This window comes from Amia ocellicauda, chromosome 9 (assembly GCF_036373705.1).
Source record: "Amia ocellicauda isolate fAmiCal2 chromosome 9, fAmiCal2.hap1, whole genome shotgun sequence".
Classification (NCBI taxonomy): domain Eukaryota; kingdom Metazoa; phylum Chordata; class Actinopteri; order Amiiformes; family Amiidae; genus Amia; species Amia ocellicauda.
In genome coordinates, this window is record NC_089858.1 from 39543909 (window position 1) to 39565251 (window position 21343).

Here is a 21343-nt window from a genome sequence, read left to right on the forward strand (position 1 = left end):
ATTGACTTTTGGAACAAGAGACTTGTCACAGCTTGGTGACTCACACAATGGGGGCACCATGTTCACTGTCCCAGCCATCACAGCACTGCAGACATGGAGCTTATGGAAGAATAATTATCCGTTTTAAACTGAGGTATAAATGCATAGATACGGGTACTTTAAATGGTTGAATTACCTCCATACAAAAAAAAAAAAAAATTAAGTTTGATTTGTGCCCAAAACTACAGTGGCTCTCAAAAGTATCCCCCCCCCTTCTCCTTGGACTTTTCCACATTTCATTGTGTTACAATATGAAATCAGAATGGATTTAATCAGGAGTTTTTACCACTGATCAACACAGACAATGTCCATAATGTCAAAGTGAAAAATATAATCTGCAGATTGTTCTAAATTAATTACAAATACAAAACAGAAGATAATAGAATATGTAAGTAATCACCCCCTTCAGTCAATATTTGGTAGAGGCACCTTTGGCAGCAATCACAGCCATGAGTCTATGTGGATAAGTCTCTACCAGCTTTGTACGTCTGGACACAGCAATTTATGTCCATTCTTCTTTGCAAAATTGCTCAAGCTCCATCAAGTTGGTTGGGGACCTTTGGTGAACAACAATTTTCAACTCTTTCCACATATTTTCAATAGGATTGAGGTCTGGGCTTTGACTGGGCCACTCCAGGACATTGACCTTTATGTTTTTAAGCCACTCCAGTGTGCCTGTGTCTGTATGTTTGGGGTCATTGTCCTGCTGGAAGATGAAACTTCTCCCAAGTCCCAGGTCTCTTGCAGACTTCAGCAGGTTTTCTTCCAGGATTTCTCTGTACTTTGCTGCATCCATTTTGCCCTCTAGCTTTACAAGGTTTCCAGGCCCTGACACAGAGAAGCATCCCCATAACATGATGCTGCCACCACCATGCTTCACAGTAGGGATGGTGTTCTCAGGATGATGTGCGGTGTAAGGCTTGTGCTACATGCAGCACTTAGTGTTGATGTATAAAAGCTCTATTTTAGTCTCATCAGACCATAGCATTTTCCTCCACCTGGTCTCAGAGTCTCCCACATGCCTTCTGGCAAACTCTAGCCCAGATTTGATGTGAGTTTCTTTCAACAATGACTCTCATTTTTCCACTGTCCCATAAAGGCTACTTTTGTGAGGCACCCAGGCTATTGTTGCAGTTTGCACAGTGTCTCCCAGCTCAGCTGTGGAAGAATGTAACTCCTTTAGAGTTGCCATAGGCCTCTTGGTGGCCTCCCTGACTAGTGCCCTTCTCGCACGGATACTCAGTTTGAGAATGGCCCGATCTAGACAGATTCACAGTTGTGCCATATTCTCTCCATTTCTTAGTAATGTACTCTGCTCCGGGGGATATTCAATGCCTTGGAAATGTTCTTATATCCTACCCCTAATTGTTGCTTTTGAAAAAACTTATTCTGGATTTGCTTTGAATGTTCCATCGTCTTAATTATGTAGTTTTTGTTAGGAATTGTACTAACCAACTGTGGGACCTCCGAGAGACAAGTGTATTTAACTTGCAATCATGTGACACACCTTAATTGCACAGAGGTGGACTCTATTCAACTAATTACGTGACTTCTAAAGACCATTGGTTTCACCACAGCTCAATCATGTCTGTCATAGCAAAGGGGGTGATTACTTATGCATTCAGTTATTTTCTGTTTTGTATCTGTAAAGAATTTAGAACAATTTGCAGATTATATTTTTCACTTTGACATTATGGACATTTTCTTTGTTGATCAGTGGCAAAACACTCCTGATTAAATCCATTCTGATTTCATGTTGTAACACAATGAAATGTGAAAAAGTCCAAGGGGGTGAATACTTTTGAGAGCCACTGTACCCTGTCAGAGCAATGAACTAGTTGGTTGCTTGTTTTTATTCCTGTATGATGTTGTTTGCTTGAATGAACACAAAAGCTCAGTGAAGTCAGTGGCTCTGGTCACATGCTGATAAATAATTCATGACATTGGGGGTTTGTCATGACTTATTTAAAGTGGTTATGGCCTTTTAAAGTTTTATTAACCCAAAATCAACACAACCTAAAGACCCAAAGCAGGAACTGTGAAAGTAATACAGCATTAACAAAAAAGATCTCAAGATCTAAATCAGTGGTATCATTTTTACAGAAGTCATGACACAACCCCCTACTGTACCAGTAAGACAAACAATTTTGCTGTTCTGAAATGCTCTTATTAATCAGTTTCACCAGCTCAAGTTTTGACCCCTGAGAGGATCCCTCAAGTAGGTAGAACATCTGCCCAGCTGTTTCAGTTAGAGCAAGGGTTGCCAGTCCAGTCCTTTTGTTCTTTGGTTTTCGTGCCTGTGTTTTATTTTAATTACTTAACTGAACTAATTATGTGGATAAGAAGTCAGATCTACACTGGGGAGCTGTCCTTTCCAGGTCAATTTCATTTGCTAATCCAAAGGTGCCAGCGAAGCCAACAGAAAGCTGGCATTGGAGGCCTATATTTGCCTACCCCCAGTGTAGAGGTCCCTTGGGCACATAATAACTATCCTTGCAATGGGAAAATGAACTACTAGACGACTAAAGAAGTGGGGTTAAAGTACTGTTCTGTACATAAATAATCCATCTCTGGAGACAGAAACACACCCACCACCCACCTGAGACTTCCACGCTATGATATCTCCATGACAGACAGCTAATTAACCCCACAGACAGCTAATTAACCCCAACGCCCCACAGCACGGACCTCCCTGAGAGGTGACAGCAGTGTCACAACTCTCACAGCCCGAGCCCTTGTCAAGCAGCAGCCTGTGGTTGGCAGTTGAAAGATTGAAAGAGGCTCTTCACAAAACCTCCTCTGATCACTAATTATACACTTCCCCAGCAAGCAAGGTGCAGGTCAGCCATACTACAGGTTTCTGGCAGTCGGGTGACTTTGCAGAATTATCAGCCATTAAAAATTGATTCAAGAAAAACTGATGCCACAGGAAAATCCACTACGCTTGAATTCTTATTTTTACCTGTTGGTGTTCCCGTGTAAACAACCTTCTCTTCGTTTCGAACACAAGATGTTAAACGCTCACATAACCCCAATATGAGACCCCCCCAAGATCCCACAGGGCTTTGACTCACGATGGGGTGTCAATACAGTTAGCAGGATTTTAATTAGGCAGCGACTCTTCTGATTTGTGTCTATAAGCTAATGACCAGTGTAGCCCAATGGGTTGCTGTTGCCTCTCAGACTACAAGAGGCACAAAGATGTGATACCTCAGACGTGTGTTGCCAATTTTCCCCAATTTTTATTCAACCTGTTTTTTTTTTTTCGCTTATCCGATCTAGGACAGCTTAATGATGCTTTGACCTAAGGTGAGCTTAATTAAAGTACCGCAATTAGATAAAATCTACTATAGTGTAGCAGACTCAAATCCATATGTATTGTTTTACATATGTTTTTGTAAGTGATTGCCAGACTGTGAGTCTGTGAGCTTTCAATGTTTGGTGGCTGAATGTATACGTTTTTTTTTTTTTTTTTTTTTTACCACAGTATTCATTTTTCACAAAGCTTTGTTGTAAGTAAAATGACCAGATTTCTCACTGAGATTCTTGTGCACCTTATGTGCTTAAATCCCTCAGTTAGTCATTATACATCACAGAAGAAACCCTCCAAGCACAGAGCAACATTTCTGAATATTCCTATAACCCTTTGTGTAAAAACATTTTATCCCATGCACAGAATTCTTATATTTTAAAAGCTTCAGTTAGCAGCGACATATCACAAAACCCTTAAATGCTAGTGCTGCAAGTTTCACAGGATGTACATTTGCTTTGAATAAATAGTTTTGTAATGTTTAACTAGCATGAAAACTAAACACAGATCAGCTACTGTAGGTCAGTTACAGCAGGTCCTGGACCAAACCAATTATACACACGGAAAAGGGGGGATGATTGTTATATTTAATTAAAATGAACGTTTTTTTCGATGTGAGGATATCTCTGTCTAATCCTTACATGTGTGATTTATAATAAGTTAATACGTCGAGTGAAGGTTGTCTCCTATTGTGAAAGAGAGTCATTTCTCACAGTTTGTGCTCAGCTTTGCTTTGCGGTCCTCACAGCAAAACTGCACGAGATTACATCTCTTATACAATAAGAGACAGCCTTCACACAACGTATTAACTATAATGCCTGTTTTCCTCTATTTCTGTGAGCTGTCTTACTCGAGCAACTCCATTAAAGCATCCGCCAGGCATTCTTGTTTGTATTGACGATGGTGCACAGTAATCATTTACATAGGGATCAGCAATCTAAAGAAAAAAAAATATGCATGTGTAAATGGCTGTTGCCTAGCTGACTGAAATCTGAAGGAAAAAAAAGCTTTATTTAGAATAACTTACTAATGAATTACACAGCATGCTGAGTCCAGATCTATTGCTATAGCAACAGCCAGTCAACATTCAAGAGCTAAAGTGACAGAGCTTCCTGCTGTGACTGTTCCTACTGATCTTGTAAGAATTTCATAGTTCAGGGAGAAACTTGGAGTCTGTTGCCTATTTTGTTCCCCATTTAGCTGAGCAGCTAGGATTTAACAGAGCAGACCACCAACAATAATATAGCAGGGAAACATATGTCCTAGATGGACAAGTATCAAAGAGATTATCCATTTTAGCCTGGCTCAAGGAGGAAATCAGAGAGGTTTTTAAAATCCTAAGAGTGTACGGAAGATTTAAAAAGTCATCAACGGAATTCAGCAAAAGAAAGGTTTTAATTACCTTGGCCTGGGAGAGAAGAACCAGATTATGAGAGCAGGTCTCACAAGACCAATAGCTTCTCTGAGGGTTACATTGACGCACACACACAGTATATATGCAGATACCTCTGAGTCGACAAACTCCTGTATAAATGTGTAAATGTATGTAAAAAATAATGTAATATATTGTAACACTTGTAAGTCGGCCTCTTTTTATATCTAATTTATCAATATCTGACATCATTTTGATATTATAGTAGATATTAAATAATCTCATTTGACAATATAGTTAGTAGTTAATAATGGTAGTTATTTAATCTTTGTTACTCATTTAATTTTTACCAAGAACCCATCATAAACATACATTTGTAATTATTGTCATAGTTTCATTAGGAACAATTCCCAATATCATTTGGAATAGATTTTTCCCTCTAATTACATTTTCCATCCAACATTGTCATCTGCATGCCTTTTATTTGCATTTTACCTATTAATGGACATTCATTGTCCAAATATTTTTCAAATAATCTTTTAACATTTATTTTGGATTACATAATCCCATCCTTATTCTACAAAACCTAAACCCTGTAATGACTGTTGTGCAATCCACTCAGTATAAGCATTTTAATCTATAATTTCCCAGAAATGTAGAACTAAATTGTCACTTTTCAAAAGCCACCTCAATCTCCAAAGAGCTATCCTTTGCATTGAGCACTGTATACATCTTTAACTAGATCAGATATGCCTTTTCCAGTCATTATAAAGCATTGGTTTTGTTAACACATACAATTATAGCACGTTTTTCACAATATTCCAACATACAATACTTCAAATGTTACCATAGTAATAGTATACCACATGATTTTGTGTTTCCCATGAATAATTAGCTTTTTGGTGATATTATATTCCAGTATACAACAGGTTTTCATATCCCCACATTTACAGTACTGTGCAAAGGTTTTAGGCAGGTGTGAAAACATGCTGTAAAGTAAGAATGCTTTCAAAAATAGACATGTTAATAGATTATATTTATCAATTAACTAAATGCAAAGTGAGTGAACAGAAGAAACATCTACATCAAATCAATATTTGGTGTGACCACCCTTTGCCTTCAAAACAGCATCAATTCTTCTAGGTACAGTTGCACAAAGTCAGGGATTTTGTAGCCATATAGTCTGGTGTATGATTGAACAATTATACCAAACAGGTGCTAATGATCATCAATTCAATATGCAGGTTGAAACACAATCATTAACTGACACAGAAACAGCTGTGTAGGAGGAATAAAACTGGGTGAGGAACAGCCAAACTCAGCTAACAAGGTGAGGTTGCTGAAGACAGTTTACTGTCAAAAGTCATACACCATGGCAAGACAGCACAGCAACAAGACACAAGGTAGTTATACTTCATCAGCAAGGTCTCTCCCAGGCAGAAATTTCAAGGCAGACAGGGGTTTCCAGATGTGCTGTCCAAGCTCTTTTGAAGAAGTACAAAGAAACGGGCAACGTTGAGGACGGTAGACACAGTTGTCTGCCAAGGAAACTTACTGCAGCAGATGAAAGACACATCATGCTTACTGCCCTCTGCAATCGGAAGATGTCCATCAGTGCCATCAGCTCAGAATTGGCAGAAAACAGTGGGACCCTGGTACACCCATCTACTGTCCGGAGAAGTCTGGTCAGAAGTGGCCTTCATGGAAAACTTGCGGCCAAAAAGCCATACCTCCGACGTGGCAACAAGGCCAAGCGACTCGACTGTGCACGAAAACACAGGAACTGGGGTGTAGAAAAATTTGAAATATTTGGCTGTAGCAGAAGGCAGTTTGTTAGCCGAAGGGCTGGAGAGCGGTATACAAATGAGTGTCTGCAGGCAACAGTGAAGCATGGTGGAGGTTCCTTGCAAGTTGCAAGTACATGTGTATGCATTTTCTGTCGAAACACTCTTTACAATAATTCTCTTCTACATTGAGACAAAATCCTCTTTTTGCATTGGAAGGAACCATCTCTTGACTCCCAAAGTCCAGATTCTTTTACTCTTTTAATTATTTTTACTTCTCTTAACGAAGACTACTTCACAAAGCACTACATTCCTCTGAAGGAGACCATTTGAAATGATCCAGATACATTTACATGTGAGATTTCTTTCCCTCAAACTCATATCATGTTTTACTGTAGATTAAAAGCACTGCATTTTGTTAACAAAGACTGAAAGTATGCATTTTCCAGTTACAGCCAAACAAAATAAAACCAATCACTTTTAATGTATGCCCATTACTCCACACACTCAATCACACAGTCACCTGGTGAAACTTCAGAAAATATTAAAAGCCTGTGTAATGCTAACAAAATAACTGAAACTGATGTTGATTACAGGGCGGATTTTTATTCATCAGAGAAAATTGATTTTGTAATCAAACCGTAAATAAAACGAGCTAGTCTTGAAGAGTACAATAAACGTATATTCTGGTTAAAATAGCTTCAGTAAAATCTTGTTCGAGGTGAGTGGGAGGAGATGAGGTGGGGAAGTGTGTTCGTGCTGTTCAGGTTTCAGTGTTTCACCTCAGCAGCCGCACCACTATTGAGCCTGGTTAGGACCCCGGCCTATATTTATCAGTCCTGCATCAATAAGCAGCTTGATTTCTTCAAACATAGGAACTGCTGCACCCATGATTGGCTCTTTATTTAACAATCTCGCCTAAGGTATCGACGCAGGCCATGCCTAGTTCTAGTTATAAATATACTGCAGTATTATGAGATGCATTTTTATCGTGTGAAAATGTGCTTAGATAATGTACCCATACATCTGTAGTTAAGTCAGACACTGAAGTTGCATATTTCAGCCAAAATCTAATTGAATATGTTTATCATAGTAGTCCTAAGTGCATTTTTTAATGACTACTTCTTGTGGCATTTAAATAATTAGATCTTTACATCTAATATTTATCTACTTCCATCATTGTACATTGCAATGCTGTATCTTTGACAAATGAAACACTGAATTGTCTCTAGAAGTCACACTACATACACCTATCATGATCAACAATAAATCTCCTCTTCCACAATAGTCAATATCCAAAGACTTTGCAGGCATTTTTTTCTGTTCTTGGTCTTCCCCGAAAAATACTTAAGACAGTAAATTAAGAGTGAAGAGATTACTTTTTGGAAACTTGCAACAGTAGTGTGTTTGTTTGTTTCCACACAGTCTTTTCTGGCTGGCTGACAGAGGGCCTCTGAGGTGTGTTGCGTTGGCCTTTGTCTGTTTTGACGCCAGGCTCAGACATGTCTCTTGAAGAAATGCCAACCCGAGCAAAGACAGACAAGGGGAGCATACCTTCTCCTCTGAAATGCTTGGCCTTTTCCACTGTACTGGAAGTCAACACCCTGGTGTCTCACTTTTTCTCATTTTCTCCTTTCTGTTAAATCCCCCCATATGCCATCATTTTCTTTTTCGTTTATGTGCTTTTTCCTGACTATCATCCTTACTTGTTTTCTTTAATTGTTTGCAATTTCTGTCTTCCTTTATCTGTTGTTCCTTCTTTTTCCCCACTACTCCAATCTGGAGATTGATGTCAATGTTGTGTACATTAGTGAGTGAGTACAGATGTTTATCTCAAGTTTGCCCGGAAAATATCTGAAAGTGGCCACGCAAAGACAGTAACTCCTCACAAAACAACGTTGCGGGGAAGTCCCATACACTATCTTTTTGAAACACAATTATCGACTTTCAACCTACTTCAAGCTTTCTTTGAATGGAGGAAAAGAAAAAATAAATATATTATGAGAGTCAATGGGAAGTCCCTCAAAAAAATGCCAGACAAAACGTGTGAGCGAGTGCAAGTATGCATATGAGTACATCAGTGTGTGTGTGTGTGTGTGTGTGTGTGTGTGTGTGTGTGTGTGTGTGTGTGTAATTTTCTGTAAGTTGTGTTAGATTTATTTCCCCTGGTTCTCCCTGCTCTAACATTCCCCTAACATTAGCGCACTACACACACCTGGGGATGTATATTTGTGTAGCACAGAATAGGGCTTCATCAGTTGGCTTCAAAGTGACGTGCAACAGTAATTTTCTTCCCTGCTTCAGTCTTCAGCTGTGAGATTTTTTTTTTTTCTGCAGCACTTTATCCCTGGGAACATGTGACACAGAAGAATAAATCATTTTGCACCTCAATCTTTTAAAGAGCAGCGGGAGAGCTTTAATTAAGAGAAGGAAACAGTAATTACCCAGTGACAGAAACACTCTGTAGTTGTAAAACTGTCATCTTCAGAAAACTGATTTTCCGCGTCAGAATGTGTCAGAGTATTAAATGTTACAGAACACGCTGTGACTTTCAGAGCATCTTCCTGATGTCTGCAATGTATGTTTTGGGCAGATTCTTTTGATTTTATTAGTTGGATGAGATAAGCTTGCTATGCACAGTGGTTAGTCTCGGTAATGCAGTTCAGTGCAGGTAAGGTCATGGAACGTAAGGTAGGAGATTTTGCATCCTCTGGGAACCGAGATGTCAGTCATAGCTGTAGGCCAGTGTTCTTTAGACCAGGGGTTCCCAAACCGGTCGTGGAGGACCCCCTGTCCTGCTGGTTTTTGTTCCAACTGAGCTCTTAATTATACAATTGAGCCTCATATTGCATTGTTAGTTCAATTAAGAAATCAATTAAGCAATTAAGATCTCGGTTGGAACAAAAAACAGCAGGACAGGGGGTCCTCCAGGACCAGTTTGGGAACCCCTACTTTAGCCCACATTTCTTTGCTATTGCCCAAGCATAGTTCCTGGGTCTGCCTGCAGGGGACAAGGGGGTTATATATGTCAAAAACAGGTGAGTTGATTTTATTAAGATGCTGTTCTGGGGCTTGCCTGCAGGGGATGCTGTATAATTTGGAAATCACTTTGGTCTCAGAGAAATAACTCTCTGTTCTAAAGCCACACTGGCAGTACTTTTTTCTACTTCCTTGCCATTGTTATAGATTTGACCACTCTCTCTCGAAGACAGTTAGTTTGGCTTTTGTTTGGCTTTCAAATAAAAAAATAAAATGAAAGGACAGTGGTCCAGGCATCAGGCTTATAGAATGAATGTTCGTATCTGCTTTAGTTGCCCCAGCATGTGGGATTAAATCAAAGGAGTTAACAACTACAATTGTTCTGTTTTAGATGCCCCATTAGAAATAGGATATCATTACAATGGGTACACCAGAGAAAATGAAAAAGCTTATCCTTGGACTATTTCAAATATGAATGAAGGGGATTTTGCCTCCATTGACCATGAGAATAGTCAAATTTGTAAGGGACTGGTAAAGACTTGGGTATTGGGTCTGAAGAACTAAGGTGGAGACAGATGAAGGCCTATAGTTAAGAGGTACTATATAAGAGTGGGAAGAGTGGGACCCATTTGTGTCAATCAGTAATAGTCCACTAGGATGTTCCAATCTGGGCTTTGACTAGGATTTCCCATGGGCCTCTCTCTATTGCACAAGTGCTACCAAGGTTGGGTGGGCTTGAAGTTGGGGATCATTTCTCCTATCTTATTCCTATAGATGACTGGGCACCCTGGGAGCCCCTTCAGTGTTTTCATTTCTCCCTGTATTGATACAAATCTGGTGTTTGTGCTTTGGACTTGCACTGGACAGAGAAGCAGGTGGGGTGTGAGTTCACATGTGGGTGCACAGGTGTATGTTGTCTACATCTCTCCTGTGTTGGTATAGGGGTCATAGCAGGGAGCTGAGTTGAATGAGTTGACAGCTGGTGATTCCAACTCTGGGTGGTGAATAAATATTCATAAATCTGCTGCCTGGAAACGAGAGAGTGCTGATGGGTGACTGTGAGAGAGGGTAGTGGCCGGTACTGGGCTGCAGTTCTATGATGCACCTGAAGGGGGAGTGTGTGGCTGGTGGAACAGATGCCTGGTGACTGGGAGACGCTGTACAGTAGATGTACAGTGGTTCTGGTCCCCTCAGCAGTAGCAGTGTTTTCTGATACAGTACGAAGGTCTGGGGACTTCCACCCTCACCACACAAGTGGGTGCCTGAGGACTTTCAAAATGAATCAACTGAATTTAGGCTTAAATCTCTCCCACTCAGGCACATGACCGTGCCTGTAAATAAAAAAACAACAACTTATGAACGAAACTTTCCAGGCTGTTACTTCTCTCTCTCTCTCTCTCTCTCTCTCTCTCTCTCTCTCTCTCTCTCTCTCCTCTCACTTATACATACACACACATACACACGCTGTCCCACTATAACTATGCGATAACAGACTCATAATAGAAATTAAGCATCTGTTCAGGATTATTAAACTGTCAGGGGGGTACTTGTAACTGTGGCTGGGATGGGCCATGGAAAATGTGTCATTCTCCTCAGTCTGAATCAATTTGAAAGAATCCTGGAAGAATAACGGTCTTTAATGTAGAAAGCCATGGTCACATGATCTGCTAAAACCCAAACTAAAATAAATAACCTATTTGCCATCCCCTTTGAATTGTTTTATCAATGTATGCCTGCACACAAGGACATGTTAATTTTCTTACCATGAAATTTGAAAAGATGTGTAAATCCCATCTTTCTCAAGCTGTACAATTTTAATATTTAGTCACGGACTAGTAAGTGGATTTTATTAGCAGCACAGCAGGATGGTAGAGCTGATTAAGCGATACTGGGGCCGACCTGCTTAATAAAAGTATAATATTTTTCAAGCTACCTTTTAAAATTGAGATTGTAAGGTTCTGTTGTGAAGTTAAATAACTATTCGTAAGCCATGCATTTATGCCCATGAAGGCAAAACTTTTTCCATTCATTCCAAGACAACTTTTATCCAGTTCATTAGTGTGTACCTGTAAACCTCAGCTAAAGACTTGTGTTTCTGCCCTGGCTTTTATTCAATCTAATTTAATTCAGCTGTATGCGATTATGTTTTGTGTATATATGTATGCATTTGTGTGACTTGAAGTCTGTCTCTTCTGGTTTGTTCATGTAAAACGTGCTCAGAAGGTGATCGTGATCGTTAGAAGATCAATGGCCTTACAATTCAACACAACTTAAAGGGACAGGCTCCTAATTCGAATAAGATCACAATTTTGAAATTCATCATTTCCAAATGATCATCTGTGCCCGATAAAATAAAGGTGAAGGGTACATCTGAGTTCCAAGAATGTTTTTACTTACTCTCTCTTTCTTTCCATCTTATACTTACAGGGAAGTGACCTTAAAAAGGGTGCCATAAAGGGGAAAGTGCTCTCTGGTAAGAACTGTGGAGTTTTCTGTTTGTCTTTCTTAGTCATCAAGGTTTCACAGCTGTATGAGAAGAGAGATTCAGATTGATGGTGTTACAAAGGCTTGAGATTTTCTTCTCAAATATCTCCCTTAGAGATCAGAGCAGTAGTAAAGTAGCATTTTCAATAAGAAATCAATCAATAAAAGTCATGGACCACCCTTACGCACAAGTTAGCTGTTATACATCCTCTTTGTAGACATTTAGTATTATTCTGTGTTGTGATTTGGGAAGCCCACTGGCTCTCAGGAACAATAGATCCACCACAGACTGAGTGAGAAGAAATTATTCAAAGGAAGTGCATCAATGTCTCAGTGTTCATGCTAATGATCAACTCCGACCACATTAACCACCATTGTAACTAGGTCCTTGCGGACATTCAAGTCTTCCAAATAATCTCCTTCAATAAGACGTTGGGCATCAGCTATTATACTAAGATATAAAGGACCCTCTTGAAAACCTTATTTCAAGCAGCGATTTCTGGCACTTGCCTTTCTTTCTAATCTATTATTCTATCCCATTGAATATTGCAATAACTCCTGAAGATAAAACAATTGAAGTTCAAGCCTCTAATGCTTTGAGAAATAGAACTAAAATATAAACAAAAGTGCTTGTGATCAATAGGCATAGACAAAGACAAAACATTACAAATGCAAAGAGGTCACGCAGCTCTCCTTGTCCTTTTGATTGCTAGCTACTAATTGGTCTCGTGTCTCACAGTTAACAAGTTTTCAATGGGTTAGATTTTCGGCAGTGGTGGTCAAATTTAGTCCGCACAACAGCCTTTTTTCCCAAAGCTGGTGAAAGATTTACTCACCAAGTTAGACATGCAGTTTCAATTCAGTTTTTCACATCTTGCAGTTTTTCAAATTAATAACTTTTTGGAACTATTATGTATGAGAATGTAAGCTATATGCATGTTATTGAAGAAGCCAACAAGATGAAGGGGTTGTCTAAACTTGCCTGATGCTTTGTGTGTGGTATTAAAATGTGTGTGTGTCAGAGTCAGTGGTCAGTCTTTGTTCCCACCCAACCCCACTCTCATCTCCTCACGCAATGGCTTCCCAACCTCATCTATCTTCCTCTGCCCAGTCTCCCGGGCAGCTGCCATCTCTGGTTAATGATGCGTTCAGGTCGGAGGTTGACGGAGCATGGCGGTCATCAGTCACTCTGTGAGTGGCACGCGTTGCCCAGCAGCTTCCGTTGAGAAAGAGCTGCCATTAGCTGCATGTTCATGAGTCCCTTGCTCCTTGCTGCTAATATTTGGATGCTTATTCATTCATTTATTGGAAGATAAATTAACTCTTCAGTGCATCTCTTGTTTTTTTTCAGTGGATCCCTGATCTGTCGTATTTTACAGAATTCGTCTGTGTGTTTTCATGCTGCCAATACCTTCTCAAGAGTTTGGAATGACCCAAAACAACCATCCTTGTTTTCTGCAACACACACAAAACTGAGGACTGTAGGACGTGGGTGTCCTCTGAGTTCGCTGTCACTCCTTCTTTAAACCCACAAACTGTCAGCAGTAATTCTGGCCCACAGCAAAGCACAGCTCATTCTGGGCCTGCTCTAGTATAGGGGGTGTCTCCATGCGTCTGTCTAATACAGGATTCTGTGAAGCATTTGGAAATAGGCCTAGGTTGTCTTCTGTAATCGATGGCACAAGAGATGTTTGAAAGATCTGGAGAAGTCACAGATCTTTCAATGTCCCGATGTCTTCCAGTTTGCTGGGGCAGGTCTGTGGGGGACAGGAAGACAGCAGCATAGGAGTGACATCAGCTTGGCCAGGTATAAAAAGGAGTCAATCCCCCATGGCTTTTCTGCAGTCTTGTGAAAGTGCACAGATGCATAATGGGTGTTTCACAATCCACATCACCCCCCAAAATAGGCATGTGATCTTTACCAAAAGTCTCTGCTTCTTTTCTGTCATGAATGCAATTTCAGTTATGCTCATTCTTTATCGTTCCTTTGCATTCCTCACAGAATATCGGCGTCCAACCCCGCCTCCAAAGACTGGCTTCCACCGATACCAGTTCTTGCTGTTTGAACAGAAGCCCAAAAAGACTGTGTCCCTCAGCCCAGAGGAGCAAAAGTCTCTCGGTAAGAGCTGATCATCATGACTGCTACACTACTTATGAAACTCTCAATTCTGTTTTTGTCATACAGATAATGTTATGAATTAAAAATAAAATAAAAAACTTAATTGGGGAAGCAATTCATGTGATCGAAAAAATAGGCACAACGTCTTGTGCAATGATCCTGTCGGTCTTTTAATGGATTCCCATTTAGTTTGTATTTCCTCATAGGACACTGTGTCTCCTCATGTCCTCATACTTAATGTAGGGTTGAGAACTCAAAATAAACTTGTCAAAAAGAAATGTCATGTATATATATGACATTTAAAATAATGCTCTTTTTTTTCTTTATTTATATGTTTATCCCCACCCTTGTGTACTGGTAGAGGGAGATCACCAAACTAGAAGCGAAATTGCGAGCACTTAATCAAGACATCTCAAGACAGTTTCCGAAGACTATTTTGTCAAAACGCTTTAGACTAATAAGGGAAATGGTAATTAAGTTAGTGAGTCACTGTGTGTAGCAGAGCACACTAATAGGGTCACGCTCACTAGAGCTGGGAGCCCACGCAGGCTGCCCTTTGTACCCACATCCATATTAAAAGACTTTTCATGACCTAATTGCTCACTATATTGAAGGAGCTCCCAAACTTTCTCCAGAACCCCCGTCCACCTCTGGGTTGGAGCCCGGCTTGGTACACTGAGTGAGTCAGCCTTGCCCTAGACACCAATTCACCTGCATTCACATTACTGAACTGCAATGCAAGCTGGGAAAATGAGGGCCTGTTGGTCAGCAGCAGGTCAAATTTAACAGGGTCTTGTTCAGAGTAAGCAGAAAGTCTTACTATACCTTTTTTTCATCTTCAATGGTCTATATAGATGTGATGGTATTTCACCCTCAACTCTATGTATGGAAGGGCCTATTACCAACCTTTCCCTCTTCAAAGAATGAATGCAACTTTCCCTTGTTTATGAGGTAAATTGAGGGAGACATTTTGGGGCTCAGTGAACAACACACATTAAACATCCATACAAATGCAGGCATCACCCAAGGATGAACAGTGAAACAGCAGCTTGGCCATAGCTTTGTCTACTGAGAGGACTTGCTAGACAACAAGCCGCATTCTCTAACTTGTTGGTGGCTTTTCAGTGGCCGCTTATTAAGACATTTGAAAATACTAGAACAGTGTAGACAAATTCATGAATAATGTGACTGTTGGTACACTGCAAATGTATCAGTTGACTAAAGTAGAGCAGCTGCACACAATCTGTTCAATGCATACACTGAGACGTGCACAAATCCTAGACTGTGGTGTGTTGTTTGTGCTCTTTCAGTTCTGTTTATTAATTTTCAAGAAGAAAATTAATAAGCTCCTTGGTGGTGAGATACCAAAGACTGAAATATAATCTACAACAAATAGTTAGTAAAAGACTAAGATAGTATGATTGGAAACTCACGTGGTTACTGGGCTATGAGTGAAAATAGTATTTTAATAAAGCGCAGCCATATAGTGGGATCAGTGTGCCCTGCAGTTTTACTTAAATATGGGTTTTAGTTTGTTGAAATTTGATTTAGGTAAAAATACACTTTTTTTTCTATCATGACCAACCTTTGTTGAATCACTTGACCTGCAATTCATCGTATTCAGTTGAAGGACTCTCAGTTGCTTTCTTAAGTACAATGTAAAGCCAAGCACTTCGCTGTTAGAGAAGCATTGCGATATTCAATAACTGAGGTCATTGCTGTCATCATAACACCATCAAGTGTCTGTCTGATACAAACCACTTAGGATTCCTTGTTTTTCCTGACTCACAGTTTTAATGAACTAGCATCAAGCAGAGTACAATACAAACTTTTTCCAAGGTTGTGATGTTTATTGTAAACATAAAAGGAGTGCTTTTTCCAAACATGAATGAAACTGGATCTTTGGCAAATCTGCGTCCTTGGTTTAGTGGAAGCTGATAACATTTTTGTGGCATCCCAGTGTTGGGTCAATCAAAAATAAATCTGTAGAATTACGGGTTTACACAAGTTCAGCAGTTGCACTAACAACTTTTACACTACAAACAAAAACTCAGGATTATAATGAACAGCTGATTCTTATGTGTGAATCTGTCCTGGCTCACAGTGTCATTCAAGGAAAGGGAGATTGAACCAACTTAAAAGTGAAAGTGAAGGGCCGCGTGAGTTTGTCTCTCCAGTCTGGCTGAGTCAGCTGACTGGCATGGCACAACAGAGGCAGGGGGTGTCCCAGGCAGGCTGGAGTTCAGCATTTCTGTTCTCATGATGTGCACAAGGTCTCCTGCCTAGGGACGGCACCACTGGTACAGTGCAGCAGGTGGATTCCAAAAGTCTTGCTCAATGCCTTCTCTAAGCAAATGAAGAGTGCAGCCAGTATTTATATGTCCAGGCTCCAGACAAGAACTACGTCCCCTTTCTCTTCACATTTTCAAGGCTCGTAAAATATCTTTAACTATGAAGTGGTTTGAGGAAGACCAAACTGATGTGGGGTTTTTTTGGTAATGATTATAGTTACAATTATATATTTTTGACTGTTTTCACATCCACTTTTTCTCAGCCTTGCTTTTAGTGTTGAACCAGTGTAGAATTGCCAAGGGGTTTGAGGTTCTACACAACAGCTTATAGCTGAAGCTGGGGTTCTCTCCCTATCTGACTCTCCCTGTTTTTCCCTAAAAAAAACACCTGGATATAAGTCTGGTATTGAATGGTAATGAGAAATCAAGAGATCATGATGGGGCATTTCAAAGCTAATGTTCCTTTGCACATTGCAAACGATTTAGTCAGCTATAGATATTACATAGTGAACTCGCCCTTAACAAGAAGAAATAAGTACAACCTGGTGTTGATTGCCCTTGTAATATTTAACACTTGTGCATCAGCCAAATGAGTGAGCATGATCTTTAACCAATTATTTGCATTCTGGAGGGCAGTGCAAACCATAATCGAGTGATTAGAAAACACAATATTATTACTTGGACACATAGAGGCACATAGAAAGTGTATATAGAGATGTAGCTTATTCCATTACATCTTTCTTGAACACTTGACTGGTCAAATTGTGTCACCAGATCAATTTTATTCTCAATTGGAGTGTCCAAGAATAACACATTTCTTAAATTGTTTGGTGTATCTATTATCTTTTAGATGTATGGCGCTGGTCTGCCATTCTTTTTAGCACTTTGTGTACAGAAATGTATTGGACCACAGTAAAGAGAAGCTAGGGAATATATCTGTAAAATTATGAATCTCCATTTAATGCATACAAGCACAGCGGGCAAATGCTAGACATTTTGGGTAGTGCAAAGTACCAATAACAAATATATATAAATATGAGTGGACTTGATTCAAGTCTTCTAAATCTTGAAAGGCATCGACCACATCAATCCAGAGGAGCTTTTCCAGATCTGCAGGGACACACGGACCTGGGGACACAAATGGAAATTGGGCTTCAAGGCATTCAAGACAGAAAACAGGAGACACTTCTTCACACAGAGAGTCGTCACAATCTGAACAAACTCCCCAGCAATGTGGTTGAAGCTGAAAATTTGGGAACATTCAAAAATAGACTGGATAGGAACCTTGGATCACTTAGTTATTAATGGACACCAAACGAGCACGATGGGTCAAATGGCCTCCTCTCGTTTGTAAACTTTCTTATGTTTCTTATGAGATTTGTACACCTGGATCAGATGCACATTTCTATTTTTCTTTAACAGTTTAAAAATATCTGATTTTGAATTTCTCTCCGTAAGATTGTCCACTGTTGAAAAGTGCAAGTGACACTTATGTACTAGATAGACAAATATTGAATTATCCAACACAATGACAATGCTTTGACTAATGATCTTGGAACATCTGTACAGAGGGAAAGCAGGGCAGAGGGGTCAGGATCATTCTTGTAATCTTATTTGACTGCTGTCGTGTGATGCTTCCAGTGGTTAATATTGCCTTCTGCCACCAGCATGTCTATCATGCCTTAATGGAATAATCACAGTCGCCTGAGAGGCAATCAATGATGAGCTAAAGGGATGTAGAGTAGCCCTAGCTCTAGCCAAGACGCGAGTTGATGACCAGCTTTGCTCGGCAGTCAGAAATATGGGTCAGTCTTATATGTGTGTGAGTGTATGTGTTTTTTTGTTATTGTGTTTTGTTGTTGGCTTCTTATTTATTATAAAAACAGCTGATCAGCGCTGAGTAGTGAGCGTTAAAAGGATTTGATCTTGGCTCTCGCGATATAGCTCAGATTATGGGGAAACCCCTCTTCGAAAAGGAAGGGAAAATATGTTCTTGCATTCCTGTTTGTGCAGCATGCAGCCCGGCATGTCAGTACAGCGCCAGGGGTTTCACAGGCTGGGGGCGAGGGCAGGCGTGGGCAGAGAGAGAGAAAGAGAGAGAGTCTGATGTCATCTCGGAGCCAGCTGGCATTCACACGCTGCTGAACTGCATTACCATGGCACAGTCCGAGGCATAGACCCAACTCCAAACCAGGCAGAGTCAAAACACACTAGCACAATTTTATCAATGAAACAAAGACAAGGGGAGAGCTAAACAGTGGGAGAGAGAGAGGGAAATTTAAAGGGAGCAAAGTGGGCTGTTGCAGTATTTGTGTTTAAGGGATAATCCGCAAAACCAATTTGAAAATTGTTAAATGACAGACATCTGATATCTGGCTTTAATCCCCACTTCTCCCTTTGCTCCATCAGTGTTCTGGAAGCAATGAGAGAGTCCTCCAGTGAGTTGTAATTAAATATTACAAACTTTGGAGTTCTTTGGCCCAGCTACACCATACAGATTACTCACCTTACTCACTCACACTATGTCACACTGCACAGAGCCCCTACTCCCTGTCTTGCTGTGTAACACACAATCCAAAATGCGAAGTCACTCTGATGATTTAACCAGAAAGTTTAATTTGTTCTCCATTTAAGAGCAAATCAAAAAAGTTTGAGTGGCGTCCGTCACAGTTCAGAGAAAATGTGTGTTTTTTTTCTTTGAATCTTCACCCCCCAAGGACGTTTTCACATTTTGTAGTGCTACAATCTGGAACTAAAATTGATTTAATTTGGATTTTGATGTTGGATGATACAAATTTTGTTTCTACAAATAGAAAATTGAAAAATCTTCACTGCATAAGTATTCACCCCCTTTGCTATGACACACTTAAGCTGTGGTGCAGCCAGGTGCCTTCAGAAGTCACATAATTAATTGAATAGAGTCCACCTTTGTGCAATTAAAGTGTCACATGATCTCAGATTAAATACACCTGTTTCTGAAAGACCTCCAGAGTATGTCAGCGAGCATATCCAAACAACCACACCACGAAGACCATGGAGCTTCCTCAACAAGTCAGAACTTTGAACAGCCCCTGGAGCACAGTTAAATCCATTACAACAAAATGAAAAGAATATGGCACAACTCTGCCTAGAGCAGGCCATCCACTGAAACTGAGTGACTGGGCAAGGAGGTCAGTGGTCAGAGAAGCCACCAATAGGCCAATGGTAACTCATAAGGAGTTGCAGAGTTCCACGGCCAGGATGAGAAAAACTGTTCATATGTCAACTATTACCCAGTTTGCTCCACAAAGCTCTGGGCTATGTGGAAGAGGGGCGCAGAGAAAGCCATTGCTGAAAATCTGCCACATCTAATCCCATTTGGATTGTGTGTACGACACAGCAAAGATGTGGCAAAAGGTTCTCTGGTCAGATGAGACCAAAATTGAACTTTTTGGCCTAAATGCAAAACACTCTTGTGTGATGCAAAGCCATAATTGCTCATCTCCCTGAGAACAACATCCCCATGGTAAAGCATGGAGGTGGCATCATGTTATGGGGATGTTTTTCATCAGCAGGGACTGGGAAACTTGTCAGGATTGAGGGCAGGATGGATAGAGACAAAGGAAAATCCTGCTTCAGTCTGCAAGAAACCTTGCACTGGGATGGAGGTTCACCTTTCCCAAATACACAGCCAAGACTACACTGGAGGGGTTTAATAACATGAATCTGAGTGTCTTAGAATAGCCCGGTCAAAGCCCAGACCTCAATCCAATTGAGACCCTGTGGCAAGACTTGAAAGCTGTTAACCAATGTTGCCCATCCAACTTGAGAGCGCTTGAGCAATTTATGAGTAAATACTTATGCAACTAACACATTTCAGTTTATATTTAATTAACTTTTATTTCACAATAAACCATTTTGCACCTTTGAGGTGTTGTGTATGTGGTGTTAATCAAAGGGAGAGAAACCCAATTAAATCCAATTTCATTCCAGATTGTAACATAACAAAATATGAAAAAGTCCTTGAGGGGTGAATACTTACGCAATCCACTTTATATAATCTTTGGTCTGTGGCTGTTGTCCCAGTAATGAAAGTTTACCCTGGTAAAGGACTTTTTGGACTTTGAACATAGTGTATCTCCGGTTGTGCCATAATTATACAGTGGTTTCCTTTGAGTTTAACCTGCATTTATTGAACTTTACCACATTCCACAATGACTACTATACACCATAGTCTATCATAGTAAGTATGACTTACAAATATTTATCATGGCATATTTAACCATGGTCCAGTGTACGAAAGGCATGTTGGGCCCATAGGAAGACATTGTAAAATGATGGTAAAACAACAGTTAAACCATATTAAAAAGTGCTAAAACCCAATGGTCAATTTACCAGGGTAAACTTGCATGAGGGAGATTGTGTCATTCTGAACACATTACAGCTCCCCGCCGTCTCTGCACAGACTTCCTGCTGGCCTCCTGGGATCAGATTGCCGTCTCAGCAGAGCTTTGGTCCCGCGGTAATTGAAGCCATTTGCAACGTTGCAGTGGGTAATGGCCAGAGATGCAGTTCCCTCCTACCCACCTCTCCCCCCCATTAATCAGCACAGCCAGAATCAAGTGAGTTAGCCTCCACTGCATTAACACTGTGGAGGGGACAGCACAAAAAGGCTCTGTTGTGTTTTATTGTTAGTTTTTTGCTTCAGAGAAGACAAAATACGGCAGCCCACCTTGTAACAGGGACTACGTTGTGGTCCCATATCAATCTGGTTTTAAGAGATCTACATTTGATCTGAGAGGTTTTGGTTTTGGAGGCCGTACTTTTGAAGCCAGAGTAGCATTGTTATGGAACGTGCTGCCTATAAATATTAGGGTTTCCTCTACCCTTTAGGAAACAATTGAAAACATGTTTTTTTAGAAGAGTAAATAATTGTAATCATGATGTAGCTTACTACTGACAGGATACATCTGGGTACAATGAGAT

General features: G+C 40.2%; 1 protein-coding gene across 1 annotated transcript in view; it reads left to right on the plus strand.

Moving 5' to 3' along the window:
• Positions 1-21343, plus strand: part of pebp4 (phosphatidylethanolamine binding protein 4) — a 137305-nt gene that overhangs the window by 103104 nt on the left and 12858 nt on the right. Inside the window, exons 4-5 of the mRNA XM_066714467.1 lie at positions 11912-11957; positions 13971-14087. Coding sequence (XP_066570564.1) covers positions 11912-11957; positions 13971-14087 — 163 coding nt within the window. The remainder of the gene's footprint in view (positions 1-11911; positions 11958-13970; positions 14088-21343) is intronic.